This window comes from Gambusia affinis, linkage group LG22, assembly GCF_019740435.1.
Source record: "Gambusia affinis linkage group LG22, SWU_Gaff_1.0, whole genome shotgun sequence".
Classification (NCBI taxonomy): domain Eukaryota; kingdom Metazoa; phylum Chordata; class Actinopteri; order Cyprinodontiformes; family Poeciliidae; genus Gambusia; species Gambusia affinis.
In genome coordinates this window covers 2151824-2175890 of record NC_057889.1, presented here as the reverse complement: position 1 = coordinate 2175890, position 24067 = coordinate 2151824, and the positions used below count along the sequence as shown (strand labels likewise).

Sequence of the window (24067 nt, the reverse complement as noted above, 5' to 3'; positions counted from 1 at the left end):
GCTCTTTGAGAAGAAAAGGCTGCTGATCCAGCAAACACACACACACACACACACACACATTCACCATTATGTGGTGTATTTTAATGAGCGTCTTGGGGATCATCTATAATTCATTTTTAACAGGTCTGGACAGATCACTAGCTGGTGTGTGTGTGTGTGCGTGTGTGTGTGTGTCTCTGTGTGTGCGTGGGCGTGTGTGTGTGTGTGTGTGCGTGTGTGTGCGCGCGTGTGTGTGTGTGTGTGTGATAAGTATCCTGTAACCTTAAGCATTCAGACCTAACTGAGAATACAGCAGCATCTCATCAATAATGATGCTAACTGGCTGTTTTCTGAGTCTCAGGTTAAATGAATTTCCATTTCCAGCAGGTTTTACCTGCAGTGTCGTTCCTTCTGTATCTCAGCTGCATTAATAGCTTAAACATCGCGGCTCATTTGAGCATGTCGAGCACAAATCTCAGAACAATAACTCATTGATCCCTGTGTGACTTGTTACAGCTGAAGCACATGACACTCCTCCCAGGATCAATAGATCAGATGTCATGTTCATTACTCTCTCTGCTGGCAGGTGCAGCGCTCTTCACTACGACTCAGATCTTCCTGCAACATCCATCATCATCACCTTCCACAACGAGGCCAGATCCACGCTGCTGCGCACCATCAAGAGGTAACGCCTCGGCTTTACAGTCTGCAGTTTGGACCAGTTTGGTTCATGGTTGGGACGTCGGTAGCTGCATTTCCATCGGCCATGTAATTGTGCAAATTATAATAATGAAAATAAATTTGCTCAATAGAAACATTCCAGTTAGAAAAAATCTATTGTTTTTGTTAAAAAGATGAGGAGGTTTCCACTGGCGCAAACATGAGGAAGACGACAGGAAGGAGTTGGAAGATGATGATGCTGCATGTTTTTTATCATAAGTGATATTAGTTGTGTTTCTTATTTAATGGAAAATCAAAAACAAAACATAGCTAGTAAAAATATAATACCTATCTCTAAAAATATGCCACACTGTCATACAAACCTTTAAAGATCGATGTGACGTTATGATATCATGTTGCTTTAACTTGTTGCTGATTTTAAAGTGGTATTTCACCATCATTTATTATTTTAAAAATCTGTGCTTGGTGTGTTTGTTAAATCTCCTCATAACTTGTTTCTCTCCTGTCAGCGTTTTCACTGAGAATCTATTTAAACGCTGCAGGGATTAGCAGTTGCTAACATTTGTTAGCATTGATGCTTTGCAGAAAGAAGGTTCTGTAGAGATTGTAGGTTAGTTATGGAGGGGGAACAGATTATTTCAGTTGAGAGGAAAAGTTAGAAGCTTTGTGAACGCTTCATTTCATCTTGGAGAAAAACTGCAAAAAAAGATAATTCTCTGCACAAATAAAATAAATGTCCCCCCTTAAAATGCCGAATATGAATAAATAACTGTAAGAAAATGGAATTTCAACTAAAATATAGAACAATGTTCTGAAACATTGAAGTTAAACATAATTCATTTTTAGATAACGTGTAAAAATCCCACTCTGTGAAGGTGTTAGATATAAGTCTGTCAGAAATCTGAGGAGTGATGAGCCTCAACCTTTAGCAGACTCTGTAAAAAGTTTCCTTTGGCTGATTTAGTGATGCTGCAGCAGAATCTAATCAGGAGACATTTTTAAAACCCCACCCTGACCCTGAGCCTCTGAGCCATTGTTCTCTTTCATTTTGATGCTATCAGCAGCTTACCAACCAACATTCAGCACAAAAGAAACCCACTAAGACACATTTTCCTGTGTTGGCTGGAGTTCAGCTCATTATGCCAGTCAGTCAGCAGGGACTGGCTACGTCTCCGTACTATCACAGAGGACATTGTGTGTTTTCTGTGTGTGTGTGTGTGTGTGGTGCATGTGTGTCCTTTCCCTTCAGCTCTTCTCAAAGCTCTGCAGTTTTCAACCAATTAAAAGACAATCTGTCTCCCTGGGTCCCTGCGCTCCCGTCGGCTCCCGTCGGCTCCCACTGGCTCCGTGTGTCTGGGTCTGTTGGTGTGTGTTGGTGTGTGTTTGTGTGTGTTGGTGTGTGTTGGTGTGTGTTTGTGTGCGTTAGCTTGCCCATGGTGACTTGGAACTGGAAGTAGTTTAGCTGCTTTCTGCTTTTATTTAGTGAATTTGGAACATTTCCTCTCACCAGGGTGCAGCAGGTCCTTTTACCTTTTGTGTAAAGTTTCCTTCGCGTCGGATATTAAAAACGTCTAAAGATGAACTAAAATTCAGTCTAAAAAAACCTTCAGTCATGAAATAATTAGATCTTAATTCATTTATTTATGTATAATGTTTGAAGCTTAGCAAATTGAGCAAAACAAATGTTTGTATCTAAAATCATGATTGTTGTTGAATAAAAATATTGTTTATATATTTTTATATAAAGAATCTCAGATGATAGAGTTCATTTTTCTGATGGAATATTTCTTTATTATTCTTGAAATGTACATCAACAAAGTAATATATTAATTTATTTTAATTAAAAAACTACTTAGGACCTATTTTCTTTCTTTATTTTTGGTTATTGTCTTTAAATAATATTCTGTTTTTATGATTAGAATGACTTAAAAAGATAAAAGAAACAAAAATGCCCTCCATTGAAGTGTCTCTTTTAGTACCTGCTGGAATGAGCTGACGGTACGTATCGTGTTTCCAGATGGTGCAGTGAATGGTCTCTTTTAGTGCGTAAGTATCCAGCATGTCAGATTAAATTAGATTACCTCAGGGTTTACAGGTTTGTTTATGCCTTTCCTCATTCATGAACAGGACCCTGAGCTTCCTGAACTCCGGGTCAGGACCGTGGTTTTGGACTTGGAGGTTCGGATTTTTATCACATTCAGCTGCAAACTGATGCAGTGGAAGCCGGAGATCGCAGTCTGATGAAGCCAACAGAGGAGGGTTTGCAATGTAGGGGTAACGTCTCTGTTCAGCCGGGGTCAAGGCCCGGTCCGCTTTGCCCTCTAACATGTCTGCAGGCTGGAGGCTGCATGGATATGGTGAAAGAGGACATGAAGTCGGCTGGTGTGATGGTGGAGGATGCAGAGGATAGGACCGAATGGACACAGATGATTGAAAGGAGAACCTGAAATAGAAGGAAAAAATAGAATAAACTTCTTCCCTGCTGGGTTTGAATGGACACTTTGTCTGTCTGAAGCCAGGAACTAGAAAGGCAAATGTGAAATGCAGAAATGCAGAACAGTGATGAAAAAAACTGACCAGAGTCTGTAAACCTCTCCAGGCTTTTACAGGCCAGTAAAACTATTGGTTGTGGAAATACATCCCAGAAAATTACATTTTCCAACAGTCTGTTTTTCCAAGTAAATCAGACATTTCAATGTTTTAAATGCAATTGAATCAAAGAGTCTGCGTCATATGAAAATGTCTGAAAACGTAATGTTTATAGAGTAAAAGCCAATGAGCCAAAGATTAACTGAATATTCTGATTTTTTCGTTTTTATATTTTTGTGCTTTTCTTTGAGTTTTGGGAGAAGATAAAAGCCTTGAACAGCCTGTCCTCAGGAGAGTGAAACACAATTAAATCAAGTGGAAAAGTGAACTCAAGGACGATCTTTCCTCAAAGGTCTTTGTGGTTTAGCACTTTATTCTTTGTTGCACACAACAGAGGTGTCAGAATGTTAGTTCCCAAGCTGCACTTTTCTGTTTCGCTCTGACTGAAGGAGGAGGAGGTTTACTGAGAGTGGCCACTTTAAAAGAAGTGTTCATTTGGTGTCTTTATGGGGACGATGAAGTGCTTTCCAGAGGCAGAGCGATCTCTTCACTTCTCTGCTGTTTGCTGTGAGTCGGAGCAGTTTACGAGGACAGAAACGTGGACAGACAGAAAACAGACGTTTCTCTGATTACACAGTGAAATATCACTCAACATAACACTACAGATGTGGAATTTAATTATTAACAGGTAAAGTAAGTGCTGAAGAGCCAATCTGAAGGTTGAGCACAGAAATGGAAATCAGAATTTGTTGCATTTCATTTCAATCTATAATCAGCAGTTTACTAAAAAGATTTTTCAAATTGCATTATCATTAAATGACTTAAGTTACATGCTACTATTCAAATATTCATGTAAAAATACATTAGTGGTAGTCATAGTGGTATTTTTGATACTACTATGTTGTTCATTGGGGTCTAACACACAGCTGAGAACTGCTGATTTTAACCACATAAACCTTGATATGGATTAATACCGTCAGTGGAAACCATCGTACCTCTGCTGCAGGAGGAAATAGTTATTTCTGCTCTTTAGCGGTTCAACCAATCAGGAAAATGAATGGTGCTTCTGGATTGGCTGCGTTGCAAATGCCAAGCAAGTAGCATTGCAGCTATTTTAGTTTCCAAAGCTGCATTTTCTTTCACATATTTTAGATATGCTTTTCTAAAAAATCATTGAATTCGTGGATCTTTTGCAAATAATTTGGAGTTACTTTCTTCAGAAAGTTAATAGTTGGGGCTCTACTTTAATCCTTACTCTTTTCATAGTTTGCTGAAGCTGAAGCTGTTGTATGCACTGAATCAAATGTCCCATTTTAATATTTTGCCCAATTATTTGTGAGTTTTTTCTGACCAGAAACTAAAAACTAGATTTTTTTGTTTGTTTTTTAATAGCAGTAAAGTTGGCATCTAAGTGGGAATCTGTCTGCCGGGTCCAACAGAAACATCAAATGTCCACAGTTACATGAGTATAAGGGAATCATTGTGGAGTTTTGTGCTCCTTCAGGCTCACTGATAATCATACCTCTGCTGATTAGTTGGATTTCAGAGACAATGATGGGCACTCTGAAATCTTTTCATCTTGTGATCAAAGAGCAGCTTTCAGAGGCAGAGCCGCTTCTTGTCGATATTTAATCAAGGGCTGATCCAAAAATTGATCTCATCTTCTGTGCTGCTGCTAAGCAAAGATAAGCAGCCCACAAGATAAAGACAGACAGAGGACGAGAGCAGGAAGAGCTGCGGCAGACTTGTTTGGTTTTAATAGCTTTTGTTGGTTTTGCTTTATATATTAAGATTATTTACAGAGCAGAGCCAGGAGGATATGAGGGACAGAAAGCTCAAACTGGCCTTAAAGGCAGAACATCATCATCTGAAACAATGTGGCAGCAGGTCAGATTCCACATGAAGCAGAAATAACATCAGGAGTTGATGCATTTTACTGTTAATTTACTTTAACCGGTTCTGAAAAAGTTGAATGAAACATTTAAAACTGATGTTTGTTCTGATATCTGGACGTCACTTTTCTTGATTCTTTCTTTATGAAAGGAGGAAACCACGTTATTTACATCTTAGTAAATATAAACAGATCTCATCATTTTACATACTGCATGTAATTTAATCTCATAAAGCATAACTAAAATATTTGATAGAAAAAGCATTTAAAATACCTTGGCAGTTGGCACAAAGCTACTTGACTCAAAGTTAGCTAACGTTTGTAAAGTAGCCAAGAATTAAACAACATTCTGATGTAAAAATGTCAGAATTGGCACAAGAACATAAAGACCTATTTATACAATTTACCAACAAAAACAAGTGGATTTGATGTTTAGTTACCGTTTAATGTTTTACCCAAGGATAACTTAAAGGAGACACCATGCTGTGCAACCGGCAATTCTAGAAATGTTATATTTTCAGTGAAATACTTTAGGTACTCTCTAGGCTGGGGGCAGGATTGAACTTGCTGAAACACATCTTTGGTTATACTGGGACATCTGAGAACACCAGACCAGACCAGACTGGGAGCTACTGGTTAGTTTTGCATCTTTTTAGCTGAAATCAGACTTTAAGCTCCCAGAAAATAAATCTTGTTCTAATTATTTATTTGGTCCATCAGACAGTTGAGTCCAGCCAAGCAACCATCCTGCTCTGCTCAGCAGCCTGCATTCATCTGGGTATAGAGCTGCCACTTCCAGATCAGCACCACATCAGCACTTTCTGATTCACTGCTCCTAAAAACGCTCAGTAAAGAGTTCACACCACTTCCTCCACCACTAAACACTCAGGATTTAGTAGAAATAAGGAAGGGGAAGATTTATAGTCTTTGCTTGTTACTGCAGGTTTGCCATTTGATTAAGAGTCAACCTAAAGTCTGCACTTCTTTTAACTCTTTATCAATTTCCATTCCCTGTTTGGTGGTTTATTAGTACAATGATTAATGCAAAGTTATGCCTGGAAACAATAGTGTTTATTTTAATCAGGTAGCATTTAGCATTTTGATTAGACAGAAGCCACCTTTGGTTGAAAACATAAACATACTCAGTCTGGATGCCGAGCCACTGCAGCACAGATCATCAATACCCTCAGATTTTTACTCTATTTAGGTACCATTCAGGGCTTGTATGCTGCATAGATTAACACTGATGAACGTGTGCATAAAAATCCTCTAAATAAGCAGCCATGAAGAGTAAATCAACAAAACCGGATACGGATCTTCGAAGATTAGTGGAGACAAGCATTTAGTGTTTGGACAACCTGGGGAACATTTTTAGAGTTTTCTTTGTAGGTGAGCTTTGATGCTTCAGGGCTTTTCAAAAGCTGCTGAGCTCATGTTTCAAATTCAGACTTTAAAGAAGATATAACATTATAAAGCTATGTTAAGTAGAATAAAACAATTTTTTTATCAACAAAACTCAAGAAACTTCGCTGCACATTTCTATCCAACCTCCTTTTATCAGTAATTTGATCTAAATCTTGCTTGCAGCCCTGTTTAAGAAGAAAAAATAGGAAAATGTGAATTAGGAGTGTTTCTATCTGATTTGGAGCAAATGAACCAAACTGCAAAAACACAAAATTTTTCCAAGAAGATTTTTTTTCTAGTTTCTAATGCAAAACGTTTCGTACAATTGAATTAAGACAAAAATAAATTAAGAGTGACCAAGATAAACAAGCTTGTTTTATTAATTTTGGGGTTTATAAACAAAAAGTAAAAGTTTCACTTAAAATAAGAACAATGTCTTTAAGTTAAATAATCTATAAGTGGAATTAGTACATTTCAAAATCAGTGTTTATTGACTTAAAATATCTCACGTATGTTTGCTAAGATATTTGCACTAGAAACTGAATAAAATCACTTGGTGAGATTTAGTTTTTTGGAGTGTGGAAGCTGAATGTAAATGCAGCTTTTACTTTTCAGATTTCTTTCTGAAAAAATTTAAATATGTTTTTATTAGTTAAAATAAATTTCTATTGAAATGCATTGATCATAATTAAAAACTGAATATGCTGTGGATGTACGAATAAGTTAATTAAAGTATTGCCGTATTCTGATTTATGCTGCAAGAACTTTACAAATGAGCTTTATTATTGAGTTAAAATGGTCCAGTCAAGTATATTTCACGCAGAAACTGGTTTTCCTGTTATGGTTGCTTTGCTGCCGGTGTCTTGACAGAGAAATAAGTTGGAGAAATACATCAGCCTCAAATGAATGGAAGAGTGGTAGAAGCAGAGGTGGATGGAAAGAGTGATGAATTACTCCAGGAAGGTGGAAGAACGGGCTGTCAGCAGACCAATCAGGCAGAGAGAGGAAGAAAGTGGGAGGAAACCAAGCTGAAAAACGCAGCAGAGCTTCAGACGGGATAAAGGGAACAAAACAAGCAAAACTATTAGAAATACATCTCACTTCTTCTCACCTGCAGAAATAATCTTTAGTAAAAAGCAATACTGCGGCTGACTCAGAAATACAAACAGTCCTTTCCCCAGAAACACAAAGTGGCCGTGTTGTTTGTCTTGTAACCAACTGTGCAGAAGAAATGTCGCTCTTTTCAGCTGAAAGCATCACTTCTCAGGTGTAAAGCCCATGAGTCCTGGCCAGCAGAGAGGCAAGACAATCTGAAACCTGTAATTGAGGTTTTGTCACATGTTCAGGGGGGAAGAAAGTGTTTTTTTTTTTTGTTTTTTTTTTTGTGGGAGCACGTTGCAGGATGCATGCAGGCTTTAACTACAGCTACTGTTGGAAGTCTAATTACAATCTACTTTCCTTCTACAGGTTTTAGCGCTTTCCAGCAAGTTTTGTTGAGGTTACGAATGGAAGGGAGTCGGTTTGCCTGCTGCTCGACTGAACAAAGCGTTGTGACATTATGCCTTTCTGTTTGTTCTGCTCCTTTAACTGCGGTGCAGCTTGATAGCAGCTTTTATCACCTTCATGCTGAAAGCTTTCTCTCCACTCTGAGTACACAAATACGGAGCAGAAGTGCCTCCCGTGGGATTTGATCCCGTCAACCTGGCAGCTGTACGGCGGCACCCATTTAGTGTCAGAGTGGGGTTAGAGTCCCACTGGGCCCACACATGCAGCTCGGAAAGCGCTGGGCTGTTTGGATGAAAGCGCTCTCCAAATTGCAGCTGCAGGTAATGAAAATATTTCCCCCCAAAAAAATGGAATACAGAGAGTTGAGAATGAGTGGTGCAGATATAGAGGTGCTTTTCTCTGGCAGCTGACTGCGTATTGTCAGTGGTGATAATATTTCCTGTGAGGTGAAGATAGCTCCCCTCTCAGCTCTCCTGAAGGGAGGTTGAGCCTCACAGCTGCGAACCAGAGAGTAGAAACTCTTCAGCATGTGTGAAAGAGAAGAATATGGGATTCTGGAAAAGAATGAGAAACAAAAAGGAAGCAGATTAGTGACCATTCATCCATGATCATTTATAGATGCTCCATTTCTGCTGAGAGCCTCTTGGGAACATCCTGGACATTTCAACGCTCATATTTTGGCTAAATTTGGAGAAACATCCATTTTTGTCACCATTTATCAATTAAAGTTTATGATTTCCTGACTGGTACCTTTAATATTATCCGTGTTTCCAGGAATGTTTTTAAGCACATTTGGAAGTATTGAATTTAATGGAAATGGAAAAAATGCAAAATTACTTCCTCATATTGCAAAACAGTTTTAATAAATACACATGGAAAAATAACTAATGAAACCTTTTTATTTATCTGGGTGTTAGCTAAAATACAAATAAGCAATCATCTCATAAGCCATATTAGGGTTTCCTTTATTTCTGGTGCTTCAAAGTCTGATAAATAATAACACAAGAACACAAGAAAACTGGATAAAGAAAGTAAATTTAAAAAAATGTTTCAGGATTTTTGATCATTTTATGTTCAAGAATAAAATCACACAAATGGAGAAAAAGATTTAAAGGATTTATTATGGCCTGGCATTTTTAACTGTAGGAACAGTTAGAGATAGAAAACTCAAAACTTAGGGGGCGTCAGAAATATTTCAAACCAATAATATTTTCTTTTGTCTAAACTATCTGGGTCATCCATTGTTCAAAATTAAGAAAAATACCATAATGTATCTGTATATATTATAAAACCCAAGTAGCGAGCCCTGAGGAACACCGCAGCCCAACCAAAACACAAAGAATCAATAATTAGGGAGAGAAAAGTTGGAGTTTGCTACATTAAAAGCCTCCCAGATTTTTAGTAATGCAGAAAAAAAAACAGATTTATTTAAACTCAGGTGGTTTTTAAGTCTAAACCTATTAACATTAAAAATGTTTTATCTCCCTTCATCAGTAGATCACAGCAGTTTTTACGTTGTCTGTCTTTTTGCTGTGAATTTCTCTGAAAGTTGAGTGGATGCTGTTACCAGCTCTGATGTTATTTACAAAATAAATCATATTTTATATTTTTAGTCTATATTTTTGACCAGCTATGTTTTAACTGATGCATCGGTGAAGGAACGAGTCCCACCATGGTTTAAAATTTCACTTCTTTGCTGCTCTATTTCTCTTCATCTTGAGCCCATCCTTCCCTTTCCTCCCTGTTTTCCTAAGCCCACACATTCCTCATATTCCCTCCTCTCCTCCTCTCTGTCTCATTCATCAATCCATTCATCCATCTCTCCCGATCGGCCCTCGGCTCTGCACAGAGACAGAGTTACAATCAGGCTTATTTGTCTCCCTTACCAGGCTGCCATCTCTCTCTCTCTCTCCTTTATTATCCCTCTCTCCTTAATCTCAGTCTATCTCTCCATCCCTGTCTCTCCAACTATCCATCACTTTCCTCCTGCTGGGTCTGGGGTCCAACCTGCTCTCCCCTCTTAACTCTCATCCACTTGGAACTTTATATTCCCTCTTGCTATTTAAAATAATTATATTTTAACATCCATTTATCATTTTATTTACTTATAAATAATCTCCTCTTTCGTACATAAATATTTCCATCCCTTGAAATTATTCCAATATGAAATTTAAGGCAAATTGCCTAAAATAGTTAATTTGACACAGAGTGTCAGGTAAATCCATATGCATCGCCCTCTTTTTAGATTTTTATGAATAATATTAAAAAATCATGATTCATTTTCATTTCACTTCACAGTTATGCACTACTCTATATGAGTTGCTCTATCATATAAAATCCCATCAACAACACTAAGCTTTGTGGTCATAATGTGAAAAATGATTTATTGGTGTGATTTTTTTTATTCTTGTGTTTTCTGTGTTTCTCACAGATGTTACAAACTGAATCTTTAATAATTCTTTTTGCCTCTCGATCTTCTCCATTACATTCGATTTCTTTCCTTCAGAATCTGTTTCCTATGTTAGATAAAACTTTATTCCTTCCTTTTTACCTGCTTTCTTCTTCTCTGCTCCTTTTCTCAGGAGCTTATGCATAATCTGATGCTTTTATTGCTTTTACCATTTTATTTTTTACTCACTGCTTCACCTTTTTTAATATTTCGTCTTTTCCTCCCATTCCAGTCATTATTCTAATCACTTCTTTATCCTGGGTTTTTATTCTCCCCTTGCCTTCGTCTTTTCCACTCCTCCTCTCATCCTCCTGCCTTTTCCTCCCTCTGCTCTCATATCCAGAGGGGATAATGAACAAAGGTTATTGAACAGTAGAAATAATGAAATAAAATCGAGCAGAAACCCACCCAGAACAAAACACATTTTCTCATTTTCTTCCTGTAAAAGTTATGAATTTTTTATGTTTCAATCTCCAGCTCTAATGAAATAGTTTTTTAGATGCGACACATCATACATTTTCATAACAGGAATTTGGTCTGACATTTTCAATATGTTGCTTCATGCGCTGTGTTGTGCATATGTAATGGCTTTATGAACACCTGAGAGAGAATGTGTGTGTATGGGTGCGTGTGTGGGTGTGTGCGTGTGTGCGTGCGTGTGTAGGTGTGTGTGTATGTGTGTAGGTGTGTAGGCGTGCGTGTGCGTGTGTGTGTGTGTGTGTGTGTGCATGTGCTGGTTGGCATTTACTTTCACACTTTCTTTTAATTTGTACATTTCCAGGCTCATGTTGGAGGCGTGTCTGAACGTGTGATGATCTGTTTTGTTTCCTCTGCAGTGTGTTGAATCGAACTCCAGTCCATCTAATCCATGAGATCATCCTGGTGGACGACTTCAGCAACAACGGTGAGTCGCAGCTGCAGGCTGCAGGCTGCAGGTTTCTTCCAGGTCAGAAGTAACAGAGATCAGACGTACGAAGCAGGTCAGATGGAGAAATAAGTCCTCAGCAACTGGGTGTTTAGTTTGGGGATTAAATTGTGTTAGGGGTCAAAGTTCACATGCTATCGTCTTCAGAAAGACTCAAAATCTGTGTGAAAAGCACAAAAGAAACTGAGAGAACTGTTCAGAGGAATAATACAGGTATACTTAGTTTCTTCTGTCTGAGAACAACTAGTAAAGTGAAACTAACTAACCCGCCGTTTATTTTAAGATGCTGTTTATCACCTGGTTTCATTAATGCAGATAAAAATGATAAAAAAAAAGATAAACCTTTGTTTACATTAAAGGTGAAGTAAGATTTAGAGGTGGGATAGAGATGTTTTTTGGAGGATTTAACTCATTAGTTACCAAACACAGAAACTCTCTCACACACACGCACACACACACACACACGCACACACACGCACACACACCTAAAGTTAAGGTAAGACGTAAACTCAACATTAGCCAGCTTTCCTCTCACTGCCTCCTGGTGTCATTTTTCATGCTTCCTGGTGTCGTCAGTCGTTTCGCTGCCAGACGGACGGATGGACGGATGGAGACACGAGGGAAGCAGCTGAAGTGAGAATCCAAGTGAAGGAGGTTAAATAGTGGCACATTTAGACTGTGGAGTAATTATCAAGACAGATGAGGCCAGAGGACAGACAGACAGGAGCAGGGACTGATGTGTTACACACACACACACACACACACGACCAAAGATGGAGCAGCAGCAGGATAAACAACGAGCTGGATTTATTTTTCTAACATGTCAAATATCTGCAAAGAAGTAGATTTACATTGATCAGATATTAATATCTGGATTGGTCCTGATATTGAAAAAAAATCTAGATCTAGTATCGGTGACAATGTGTTTGATCCATAAGGGCAGATCTATTCAGTCTAACTCTATGTTGAGCAACATCATGCTTTATTATATATTTTACTTTATACTGAACTTTTGGGACCATTTGAAAAATATCGGTATTGAAAGTGAAAGAAGTGGATTGGTGCTTTCCTACATAAAAGCCAAAACATGCATTAAAAATGTATGTTTTTCAATTTTGAGAACATATTCCAGTGGACTGAACTTGATGATAAACTGAGGAATCCAGCAGGAAGCTCCCAGCATGCCGTTCATCAGGCTGCTGGCTCTGAGTGGTTGTCCTGCTGCTGTGGAGTGTTTCAGCTGGAAACAGCCTGCAGCGTCTGAAGGAACTGATGACACACACCACACCCCGCCTCCCTGCAGCACTCCTGACATTTATTACATCCTGTTTTTTATCTCATCTTCATTTTCAGAAAGCGACTGCCAGCTTCTCACCAAACTGCCTAAAGTCAAATGTCTTCGCAACAACAAGAGAGAAGGTATGGCAACACGGAGCCTGACGGCCTTTGGCTGTCTTCTGGCTCCTCGTGTTTGAGTGTCGTGTCTTCATGATGAGTTATGAGTCTTTGTTATCATGCAGCTGTGGCAAGATATGCAACAAAGGCAGACCTGGCTGTAAATGTTTGGAGAACTGTGTTTGATTCTGAATTCTCAGTAAATCTCCATCAAAATAAGTATTTAAGGAGCCAAATACATAAATAACTTGAGTGTTCTTGTAGATGTGGATGTTTTCCTGATTTCACATGTTGTCTATTAGCTCTGCTTGTCATTTTTCTGTGAAATCTATTTCCAGCTGCCTTCATGCATTAAATATAAAATGCAAACAAAATACACAAATGAATTTGACAGGCTGACAAAGCGATGGGGTCATGAGCGCTCTGGCATCTTAAAACTCTTAAGTGCCTCCATAAAGATTTAAAAATGTGTTTTTAATCCTGCAGCAGATTATCCTGCATGTTTGTACATGGCATTCAAGGTGTTGAAGCGTCTGGTATTAGGAGCTCAGGGATTAAATAAAGAATATTTTATTTTATTTAGACTTTCTGTGGAGGCGGAAGGTTTTTAAAGGTCTCTGGTATTTGGGTTTTCCTTTTACTACTGAATGTTTGTTCCTTTGAAATGAGAGAGGCTGAACAAATTTCACCTGATAGGAGATGTTGGGTAAAAATGGCTCCCCAGTTTCATGACTGAAAACATTAATTTCACTACTTTTACAGCTGCATGTCATTCATTTAGATCAGCCACCTGAAAACATTTTGAGTCATTGCCTGTTTACATATTTCTGACATTTATTAACCAAAAGAAGACAGAGAATGGTTTCATTTTGATTATTTGTTGCTTTTTTCTCAGCGAAGGTTAGCGAAGGCTAGTGACTTAGCTTTAGTCAGAGCCCAGTGCTGTACATGCAGAGGCTGTGGGTTAATATACTAGAAAATTATCTCAGACAGAAGATCTCATCTTCCACACTAACTGTGTTTCCATCAACATTTTTGTTTTTTGAAGTGTTACATTACAAATGGTTGATGGAAAGAGTAAAATTCAAAATATCTTGTTCAGCTTCACAAAAATGTGTTTACACTTGACTTTTCCAAACAGAAGTTAATGTGCTAAATGTGGATTCACATTTTTCCAAATATATTTTGATGCAGCAAATGTTCCCAGTCCAAACCAGACCATGACTTGACAACTGGATATAAAAATAACTAATGTTTTTCTGAAAGACAGAGAAGTTCACAGCTGACGGTTCAAAGCAACACCAAATAATTAGCAAGAGAACAGATGTTAGTGCTGAAATGTTTCTTTTTCTCCAAACATGATGCTCTGCATTACAGCCAAACATTTGCTGAGGGAGAAAATTATTTCATGGTTCTTGTTTTGCAGCTCCTTATATGTTTTTTCTCTCAAAATGATCTGAATATGCATCCCGAATTGATGGACAGCAGAAATTTCTCCCCTGTAATTATTGTTGTTGTTTTTTAGCATTGACTATATGATTAGTTTTATTACTCTAACATTGTGTTTAAAATGTTTTGAAGATGAAAACTGTCTTGTTTTTATCTTGTTTTGCTGATGTACAGTCCAGAACTTTCTTGGGAAATAGATTTTTAATCTCAATGAATTTCTCTTCCTGGTTAAATAAATACCCTCCCATTGTTTTATCCTGCTTCCTTCTGCTCCAGAGCCATAAAACACAAAAACTGCTTTTATTTTATCAGTGGTCACTATGACGATGATCAGTTTAAAAAGCTGATATCAAGCTGCTTCCCTGAAGCAGTGAGGGTGTACTTACTTTTCCCGTGATAATGGTCACGGGTGTAAAACAGAGACGTTTTTGTTGCTGTTTCAGTTATTTGACCGTCTGTTGTGAATAAATGTTGCTAAGCGGCTCTGAGGAACTGCAGATAGGAGATCAATAAAACACATCATAAAACTGGAGCAATAATAGAAAATAAAAGCCACACGATAGAGATGAACAGATCTAAACCTGAAGAGCATAAAGTAAGTAAAGCGCCTGCTCCTGGTTTACCCGTTAAAGCAGGAAATGATCAGTTAAAAGTTTAAAGTGTTTGAAGGAAAAGACTTTGGTTCTCGATACAGACTACTTCCTGAGGTCAGAGCAGTTTCCTCACAGGGAAAAGCAGAAGAAGAAAACACTTACAAGCCACTCCAGCAGACTTGTTGAAGTTTGATGAGACCAGTGCCATTTGAACTCACATTATAGCTGGAAAATAACAGTCTTCACTCCTCTAAAGTGTCCCTGCCCCGTCTGATCCCACCGCTATTTCCTGTTACCGTTTGCTTGACATCTCCCTGGTTTCTGTCCTTCTTCCCAGCCGGGTGAGTTTCTCCTGGCTTCGCCTCACCTCTTTGTCTCGGAGACAAAGCGAACACTTTGTGCTGCATGTTGCTGCTGAAGGATTTCACTACAGACTCACAGGAGCAGGTTTCATCAGTCTGGCTTGTTAATAGTTTATGGCTTTAGGCTTTTTGACTTGATTATCTTTTTAATGGTCATAAAAGCTCACCAGTCTGGCTCTGTGTGTCTTCTCTGTCAACCACAGATGGTTTATGCTTCAGAGACTTGCTGGCACGATAAATCCTCTCGCTTCTTGCATTCACATTAACCTCAACCTAATCCAAAGCATTTTTAATGGGAGAAAATTATAATACTGTTTGTAAAAATACAGATATTTTATTTGGAGTATCTAAAATATTTGAAAGAGTATGCAGCTGGGCTGAAATATCAAGATGCAATGCTAGTTGACTCGCTATTGGCTGGTGTATTCAAAGGGTTATTCCCATAACAAAGTATATTTTTGTTAAGCAAAACATTTTTTTTACTGCTTGCCATATTCATTTACTGTTTACATATTTCATTTATGTTTATTTTTAGGTGTTTGAAAAACTCTGTGGAGTCTTTCCTTTATTTTAAACAGAATTATTCAAATAAACCTTGTAGTTCCTGAGATTTATTCATTTTCAGGCAAAAAGCAGAAAATATGCTGATTGTTTCTAACAGTTGTGATACAAATCACCTGATGGATTAGTGATCAGTCCAAAATTGTTTCTCAAAACATGAATCCCACTTACTCAGCCTCCTTTGGTAGAGCTGCTTTAGTCTAATCTCTGTCAGAAACTTCTGGACTGTTGAGCTTTCTGCAGGAGAGTCTGGATAAAAACATTCATCTTTATCAGGCTTTCCTTAAATAAAGGTTAAAACAAAAATTAAAACAACCTCCTATTGCAAAACGAACCTCACATTCAGCGTTACTGTCAACCTAAAGTGTGTTCCTGTGAGCAGAGAGGAAGAAGCTCAGAGTGAGAGTAGAGTACAGCTGTGGATTATCGGCAGAGATTAAAGATCATCTCTGTACACTGAGTCGACTCTGAATGTGTTTATGTGCATCTAAGTAAATGGCTGCCGACTCGGGTCACTTTATTCCTCCGTCAGTGTTTGTGCCGGCCTGCGTGTGGCTCCGTTTATGTGTGTGGGTCCATCCATCCAGAAAATAAAGCCTTATTGAGGATGAAATGGGATTTTTAATTGGCTGAGCCCCGGCCTAACTGCTCTGCGTGGAACTTCACGGCCCCTTGTACAATGTCACCGACACACACAAACACAACGGACCCTCTGCGCCGTGTGCGCACACTGACTGAAAAGACACATTCATGCAGGATATATCTATGTGTCAGGGAGTATTGATTAGACCATTTACACCAAATAGAGGAGAACACTGGCCGCCATCAGGGAGACCTCCCTAACTAGCTCATTTACACACTCACACACACATTTAAAAACGACCTGAAGTCACCCGACACACACACATCGACTCTCCTCCTTCACTCTTCTGTTTCTGTCCTTTAGAAGTGAACAGACGAAGCTTTTCTCCCAGACGAAGCCTGACGCGTACATGCAGAGTGTGATGCGGCTGTTAAAAGGTTGTCTCCATGTCTGACAGCGCCTCTAAGAGCTCGCATCGATTTTCCCCTCCGCTGGCTGCGTCTGAGAGCCAGGAGGCCAGCAACGGCCTGAGAGGGAGGGATCAGACTAAACAGCAGCCATGTTTAGACCTCTTTAATCCAACTCCAGTTTGTTTTCCTAGAAAATCCGGTTTGTTTGGGGAGGTTTGGATGAGTAATCAGACCAAAAATATGGACTCCATTTCAGTCTCAGTTGGGTTGAATTTAACTCTGGTACGGTTTGAATTCATATGTGAACGCCAAGCAGACCAGAGATTGTTTCAAAAGCAGGAAGTGGACTACAAGCGCATGGCATTATGGGTAAATATGACTACAGCAAATACTTGAATGTCAGTGTGTTTTCACAGCTGATAGTCCGATAGACTCAGTTTGATTGGGACCAAAACTGCAACATTTGTTAAATTTCCAGCTGCTGTGTTAGAATCTGAGCACAACTTCATTCTTCACGAAATACAAACCAAAATTGAGTCAGATTTTAGGGATTGTGGGATTTTTCCTTTGATAAAAAGTAAACCACAATAAATTTCTTCTGCTTGCTCTAGACTCGTGTTGTTTTGGTTGAATTTACCCAGAATGCCTTGCGGTACGTTCTACTTCCTGCTTTTGGAGCAGTGTCCAGTCTGCTTGGAAAACACACAATTAAAATGAAAACATGTTCAGTTTCATTCATGAGTTAATTTGAGGAAATCAAACTTGTCACATTATGAAATTACCTTCAGATGCCAGAAGCTCTTAAAGTGTCGTTTTGTTTGTGTTCCTGCATCAGGCCTGATCCGGTCCAGAGTGCGAGGGGCCGACGCTGCCAGGGCCAAAGTCCTGACCTTCCTGGACAGCCACTGTGAGGTCAACAAAGACTGGCTGCCCCCCCTGCTGCAGAGGATCAAACAGGTGAGCTGCAGCCTCATTATGCTAACCAACACAGCTGGAATGATTGGAAACGCTCCAAAAACTGGGATCAGCAGCTCCAGTAACATCTGCAGAGTTCCTCAAAGCTCAGAAACCCCAGGAAAAACCTCTGAAAGTGTTTTTGTGTTTGCAGTTGCTTCAGGAATGAAATGTGTTCATTGTGAAAGTAGCCGTCTCTCTGATTGCCTCTCATTAAGGAATAAGTGCTGCACTTTCTCCTTCCCCACGCTCAGCCGCCAGCCTCCGTTGTTTGTGTCTGCTCTTTGTCTGCCTTTTCCTCCCTTATCTGTCTGCTCCTGTTTTGGCATTTGTCAGTTCTTCCACAGTTTTACATCTTTTCTTTCTCCTTTTCCATCACTCCTGCTCTTGTTTGTCACCGCTCTCTTCGCTGGCAGTTATTTTCCTCCATTTATCGCCAGACTTCACCTGTTGTCATCACATTTTTACTATTTATTTAATTCAAGCAAATCACCCGTCTTTCTTTTCTTTACTTTAATTCTCACATGTTCGAGTCTAAAATATTGAAACTGTTTTTTGTTTATAGACTTGGTGAAATCTTGGTTTTATACTTTTAAACTGAAGAGAGTTCTGCTAATAATCTAATTGTGTGATTCACACCAGGACTGCAGTTTGACACTTTTTCCTCCTTTCCTGTGACATTCTCATCTTTGCTGTTGTTTCATAACTTTTTTCTACTTTTATTCATCTCAAACAGCCACTCTCAAGTTTTTCTTCTCCTTATTCTCTCTGTCCTCTCATTTCCTGAGTTTTTTTTCCACCGATTCATCAAGTCAGCAGATCCTGTGTTGGTATTAAAGACCTTTGATCTCCCAGTGTAGAGACGGATCAATAAGTAAATCCACCTGAGAGTCAGAAGTGTTTGGGCTGCAGTGTCAACATCATCGTTATTCATTCCCACAGCGTACGACGTGTGTTTTAATGCACAACAAGTCGTTTGTCACTGTCCGTGCCGGTCATTTTATATATATATTTAGATTTAAATGTATGAAGTATTGATCCGGGTCAGCAGAACCACACATCGCTCTAAAATCCGACCACATTTAAAATAATTGTCTGTCTTTTTGATAGAGAGCTGAAATCTTAGCAGTATTTCAGTTTATCTTAATTCCTAAAGCTTTCAGTCATCGAGATGTAGAATTTTAATAACTCGGGATCAAATATCATAGTTTCATCATTCTCTGCAGATCATTTAACAACAATATTTTGTTTTTAACATCTTCTTTGTCAGTTATGATTTTCCCTTTATTTCTGCCACTCAGCTGCAACAAGTCAGTCAATGCAGGTCCTAAAGAAAAAAAAAAATATTGAAAAGTTCTTTATTTCATCAACTTATCGACCGTTTCACTAAGCATGACATTTTGCAAATCACATGCTTGTAGCCTTTATTTATGCAGACGTTCTGTTTACACTGTTGAAGGTGGTGTTTGCACACCAGCCAATCTGGGAGGAGAATTCACTTTCCTTCGTGCTGATTGGCCAGAAGAGCAGAAACAAGGAAGTCTGGGGATGTTAGCTTCTGCAGTAGTACTGAGTCGTTTAATGCCCATAGGTATATTTGGTGTTTGAAATATGGAAATAGGAAGTTCTAAGCGTTTTTAGACGTAATTTGAGACGATGATGTGACATAATGTGTACTTCAGGAAAACACCACCGGGCTGCTACAAATTGTGCAATAAATAAACAAATCAGTCACGTAGTTTACAATAATCACACTTTTTTTTTACTACTAACCATGTTATTTTAACCCACTCAGTTTATAAATATATATATTTTAAAAGGTGAAACCGATTCTTGTTTGTCACTCAGGTGTCTGGACTTTGGGAATTATTAAACATTTCTAGAGTTTCTCCCATGAATTTTCATAAGAACACAGAAAAATCTGTGAAACATTCGTCATGTGGTTCAAAACATAGTTTCCATTGCTTTGTTGCTCTCCTGTTGTTTTTTCTCATGAGCAATCTGTCACGCTAAGAACAAAGCTGCATAAACAACGAGGAGTAACATTTCCACTCTATCAACTGTTTTCTGAGTTCAAATCTTCTCCTTGAAAAGCTTTCTTCTCTTTAAGAAACCTTTAAAAACATACTTATGCAACAGGATGGAATCCAAAAACATGACAAATGATTTTATTCTTTATGAAAGATGGGAAAATTAAAACAGGCTGTTTACAGGGAGCAAGTTGTGGAAAAATCTGGGACCAAAGCTAATAAGCTAGATGTGACACAGGAGAGAAACATGAAGATGGGCTATAATAGATGGTGATGATGAGGATGATGCAGATTGTTTGGGGGTCAGGATGCTCTCAGCCCAGCCATAAGATGTTCTCATTTTAAATTAGGTGGAAAAAACAAAATGACTGGAATTAAGAAACTGCTCCGGAGTGATTTGAAAATAACAGTCATCCAATTACAACACTAATGTCACGAATGCTTCTCCCTGAGTGCTGCACAGTGTCATTACCCTAACAGCTATTAAAGCAGCCGCAGCGCTCTGCGATGTGGCTGGAGCTACGGTGGGATGCTGCCCACGTCCCCTTGCACTGACCCTGTAGCTAATGGTCCAGAACCGCTCCACCTGCTCTGTAATATCACCGGCTGAAGGCGCATCCAGCCGTTTGACCAAACTAATAGAGGGACGCCACATGATTTAACAGGGGGGCCACGTCTGGCAGTGTTAGTGAAAGTGTGATGGAAAATTTTTACTTTTATCCTTGTAAAGAGCAAACTATGTCATCAGAGGTGGAAATATGTGGGCGATAAAGGGTTGTCGTGTTGGTAGTGTTAACTTTAAAATGATTTAGAACTGTACCCACAGGGTAAAGGCAGGATTTCTACAGGACTAATGTAAGGATACACTCTCTTTTGTTAGGTTACAGTGGATGTTTTCTGTGACATCACCTTCACTTCCTAACATGTGTTTAAACTGCAAAATGAAAAACTTACAATATCCTTTGGTCTCCCAGCAACCAGCATAGCCATGCTTACATGCATTTTGAAGCTGAATGTTGATTGATTTGTATGTCCTAAAGGTCTGAGTGAGGACGCTGAGTTCCTGTAAATGAAGACCTTTTTACCTTTATTCTGCCTTCCAATGCATTCGGTTTGATTGGGAGACAAAATTGCAACATTTGTTACATTTTTAGCTGCTGTGGTTCTCTGTCACACTGCACTGTGTCAACCAACCAACCAAACTGTTTGAGCAACCTGTCTCCATCCCTGCCTGTAAAAACCCTGAAGAAGACACAGAGGGCACCTTATTTCATCACAAGATGGAAACAAAATGGAGAGGTGTTTTAGCAGTTAGAGAATTTCTCTTTTGTCTTTGGTAAAAGACCAGTAGCCATTTCTCCCACTAGTGCCAGGCTAGCATATTTGTTTTGGTTGTATCTACCCAGAATGCCCTGCACTGTAGTCCACTGATTGATTTTGGAGCAATCTACAGTCACCAGAACTCACTTCAACCTAGTTTTTTACCTCTTTTGTCCACTTTAGAGTTTGATTATGCATTCACACCTCACCAAACTAATCCGATTTTCTATCCAAATAAACTAGAGCTCAGTTAAAGCGTTCTGAACAGACCTGCTGGAAAAAAGGTTTTAAACCAGTGTAAAGGGGGTCTAATGAAAAAATATCCCAAAGCTGTCATAAAACAGCTTTAAGTGAACATTTGTAGGTCAATTGCTTCAAGCATACCCTTGAAGACTAAAGTGTGTCATTGGAGCTTATTGGTGAAGCAGTTGGTGTGGCTTCTGCAATGCAGATTGCTTATAAAAATATGATTTTTAACTGTTTTCTTTAAGTAATTTTCCTCCCTCTGGCCATCATGTATAAAAATAAAAACCATTCATTTTGACCTTGTAACCCCTGAGAGTTTATTAAAAGTTCTGTTCTTTCTGAATGCATCCTGGGTTTTTGTATTTCTCCTTTCTTTCATCAGCAAAGTGAATATAATGACGCTGAATTGAAAAGAACAGAAATAGCGGTCACTCTCTCTGCAGTTACTGCTTCTTGCATGATTGCTGCCAAATGACTGAAATTTCTATCCGGTGTGAGAATTATCATGACCTTGAAGTGTAACTTTCACAGACAGATGAACACACTGAACTGGAAATGTCATTTACTGGAACAGAGTGTGAAGATGGGAATGCTGATGCAGCATCCGTCTTTGTTTTAATTTAAACTTTCCGTCTCATTTAGTCAGTTTTTCCCCTGTTTGTCCTTCAAAACTCAAACTTTGGGTGAAAACGTGCTTGTTTTTCATTTTGTACCCAGGACCCGACTCGTGTGGTCAGCCCTGTCATCGATATCATCAACATGGACACCTTCGCCTATGTGGCGGCCTCAGCGGACCTCCGTGGAGGTATGAGGAAATGCTTTTCTCCCACCTTCAGTCAGGAAAATAAAAATGGCTTTGAGGTGCCTTCAGGGTATCTTTTGATGGCAGAGAGAAACCCCTGAGGGTTTCTGATTTATGAGCGGGCCCTTCATGATGGGTTCATGAACCTGCTCTCTCTGCTCTGGAGCTCAAACGCCTTTGAAATATTTTCCTTTCAGCTTCCTCGCTCTCTGTGTTCGTTTTTTCTTTCTTGCTGGATTCCCAGCGGACGCTGGGTAGTTTGTTTCCTTCAATAGGAGCTTGTTTTTGAAAGGTGCTCGACAGTCAGACACCTCAACCTGAGTACTCGTGCATAGGTTCCCTTTCAGTTTAGTATTTTTTACAATGTAAAGCTTAAGCATAAAAACAGAAGGATTCGTCCTATATGAGGCAACATTCTCTCAGCTCGATTTGTCGGGTCTAGAATGTGTTGTTGTTGACTTTCTGATTTGTTTTTACATTTTCTTCTCAGCAGGATATAACTGTGAACTGAAATAAAATGTAAAGTTTTAGCAAATAACTAAAAAACTCAACAATTGTTTCTGTCACAATAAGCATTTAATCAATTAATTTAATGATAGATTAAAATGAGCTCAATAATTTCCATTTATCGACCAATGATACTTGTTATTGTGTTTATTTCTAAAAGCCAATCATCAATAAATTCTAATAGTTTTTTTTCTCATTTGTATTCACTGGTTCTTATGCAAGTGTAAAAGTTAATTATGAATTATTGATGGATCAGATTATGAATGAATTACTCAATAACAGCTCATAGTTTGATAATATGCAGAAATCTTCCTTATTTTAAGCCTGACAGGTTTATGTAGCTCCACCTGGACTGAAACTAAATGGATAGAAAATAATTCAGTGTTCTGCCACCCGTCATCATTTCAGCAGCCAAGAGCTTTAAACTTCCTGTTTCCTGCTATTATCCTGTCTCATCCTCATCTTCCTCACTGGGTGGCTGCAATCAATGCCAGTCAGTGGTGATAATGATCCTCTCCAGCCCAATCCAGCTACACACAGAGGGTCGATGGTCAGAGATCATTTCATAAAGGGCTTTTAACTGGAGAACAAATGGTGGCTCCCAACATTAGGCGATCCCTTGACAATGGATTTTTGCAGGTCCAGAGTTTAATTTTGTCACATTTTGGCATGTTATTTTTATTTTTTATCTCATTTTATGTTTAGGATGCACCGATCCACTGTTTTCACTTCCAATACCAAAATCTGAGGCTCAGTATTGAAACAGATCTGACACAGAAAAACAGCTGAACCGACATGAAATGTCTATTTTTTTAAACACAGACATAAATTTACTGAATTACAGATTTATTTAATAAGTCAGACACTTAAATACATCAATAGTTTAATAAATTTGGTCAAACATGCAAAATTAAACGGCCATAAACCTTTCAAATGGTTCAGAAAATTCAGTGAGGAACTCTAAATATGATGTAAAATAAATGATATAGTCAAAACACAAAGCATAGATTTAGACCGGATAGATCTGCCCCATGGACCCAGAATATCTGGATATTAAAATCGGATCAGGGTTTAGTTTATATGAGGCTTTAGATTTACTATTTTTAATATATTTCCTCAACTTGTTTTACTTTCTGGTTAAACACTTTAAAAGACCTTTTATTCAGATGAACTTTAATCTTTACTGTCACAAAGTAATAAATAACGAGTTGGAAAAGGGCACTTCAGATTTCAAACAAGTTTCATAAACAGCTTTAAAAGTTTCTGCATCTGAAACATTTACTATCTCTTCTCTTTTTTATTCCACAGAAGAATTTCTGATTAAACCTGATAATTGTCTTTATTATTCATTCTTCCTTTAAGCCTTTGCACATTAAGGCTGTCGGGTATTTGCAGCATTATGTGATGCTTACACGCTTTTCTGTTTTTATC

General features: G+C 38.6%; 1 protein-coding gene across 2 annotated transcripts in view; it reads left to right on the top strand.

The window, feature by feature from the left end:
• The window catches only part of galnt14 (UDP-N-acetyl-alpha-D-galactosamine:polypeptide N-acetylgalactosaminyltransferase 14 (GalNAc-T14)), a 145711-nt gene that overhangs the window by 88569 nt on the left and 33075 nt on the right, over positions 1–24067 (top strand). For both annotated transcript variants that reach the window (XM_044106869.1, XM_044106870.1), the window contains exons 3-7: positions 566–664; positions 11336–11403; positions 12778–12843; positions 17613–17734; positions 22045–22132. In XM_044106869.1, the coding sequence (XP_043962804.1) occupies positions 566–664; positions 11336–11403; positions 12778–12843; positions 17613–17734; positions 22045–22132 (443 nt within the window). The remainder of the gene's footprint in view (positions 1–565; positions 665–11335; positions 11404–12777; positions 12844–17612; positions 17735–22044; positions 22133–24067) is intronic.